This window comes from Tupaia chinensis, unplaced genomic scaffold (genome assembly GCF_000334495.1).
Source record: "Tupaia chinensis unplaced genomic scaffold, TupChi_1.0 Scaffold144128_1, whole genome shotgun sequence".
NCBI lineage: Eukaryota > Metazoa > Chordata > Mammalia > Scandentia > Tupaiidae > Tupaia > Tupaia belangeri.
Genome location: NW_006203983.1, coordinates 65,669 through 67,216, shown reverse-complemented (window position 1 = coordinate 67,216; position 1,548 = coordinate 65,669). Strand labels below are relative to the sequence as shown.

The 1,548-nt window shown below is 42.4% G+C and overlaps 1 protein-coding gene across 1 annotated transcript in view; it reads left to right on the top strand.

Moving 5' to 3' along the window:
• The window catches only part of GIMAP2 (GTPase, IMAP family member 2), a 30,050-nt gene that overhangs the window by 21,823 nt on the left and 6,679 nt on the right, over positions 1–1,548 (top strand). The window contains 1 exon segment of the mRNA XM_006165977.3: positions 400–460. Coding sequence (XP_006166039.1) covers positions 400–460 — 61 coding nt within the window.

The following is a 1,548-nucleotide window of genomic DNA, read 5'->3' as shown; positions in this document are numbered from 1 at the left end:
CATTTCTCTGTCCCTTCCTTGTGAGGTTGAAGCCTTCCTCCGATGGGTGTTCACATTGAGGCAAAATCCTGTTAGGACACAGCCCAGGTGGGAAGGAATCAACTGTATCAGCTCCCCCCCCGCCCCCCTCGCAGCAACTCTTCTTTTCTTTCTTGTCCACTTGAAATTATTCAAGCACTCCTTTTTTCACTTTTGAGAAGTGTCAGTTGGTCTACAGGATAGACAGTAAGTACTGATTAAATTTTACATGTGAACTGTTTATTTTGTATATAATGCATAAATGAGAATTCAAAACACAGGCACATGGGTTGCGGGCTCTTTTGCAGTTGGGACTCTCAGAGGAGTTAAAAAGAGGAGAAGATAGACTGGAGTTTATTTTACTTTCTTTTTCTCCTCAAGCTGAGCTGGAAGTCCACAGGTTCAAACGGGGAGTCATCTGCTCCTTTTGACAATAAATCAGGTAAGCCCACCTTTGCAAAACGTTCTGCAGTGTTGATTTAGGTCCCACAGTATGCATGATAATCTTTATATATTATTTTTAAGAATGAATGTGCCCTATTTCAGGGGAAACAATTTAGAGTGACTACCTTTTGCTTAAGTGAAGCCACTTCAAAGGATAACTTCATAAAAATTACTTTACACATCACTGGCAACAAATTCCTTCGTGGAAAACCAAGAAAAAGTGAATATGGGAGAATTTGGGTATTAACACATGGTTATCAATTTTGTGCTCTTGTAGCCTTGGTCTATTTGCCACATTTATGTAGGAGAGGTTAAGTCTTGTAAAGGGAAATCTTAATGCACAGCGAAAGTTACAGGCGTGCAGGGCTTTACCCCCTGTGGCTGTTGGAAAATTCAAGCAAAGGACCGGTATTTCTGGATTAAAGGACCATGTGCTTCCAGAGTCCTGCCCTTAATTCATCAGTCTCTCAGCAAAGGCTCAATACGAAGGAGGGTTTGGGCGAGAGCAGAGAAGTGATGGAGGACAGGAAGTGAGATGGAGGAAGGAAAGAGAGAAGTAAGGAAGGGACTGAGCCTCAGATATGGAGGCACACGGAAAGGAAGCTGAGAAGTGAAGGTTCATAGCCAGAAATGCCAAGCACAGTCCAAGAGGGCTTGCCAGGGGAAGGGAGGCAGGAAACAGGAGCGGTGGGCAAGTCCGGAGTTCTGTGTTATCTTCCAGAATTTAAACGGAAAGGTCGGACCACAGCAGACAATAGATTAAGTACATGAGACTGAGCTGGTGAAATAGAATTTTACGACTTTTGACTAAAACAGTACTGATCTTCTATGCTTCGTTTTCCAGAGTTAAGGATTTTTGTCTTCTCTTGAGCTGTCCACAGCTCCACGTACCTACTATTTGAACAGGATCCTAACCTGTTTCCTGGCTTTAAGTCTTGAGCAAAATTCTTCTAAAATTTTTAAATTTTGATTGATTAAAGCTAAAACTGCCTTTCTTGAAATTGAAAAATATATTTAAAAATACCTATATAACGGGACCAGCGGGTGTCACGGTGGGTAAGGGGCTGGCTGCTCCCCAATTGACGG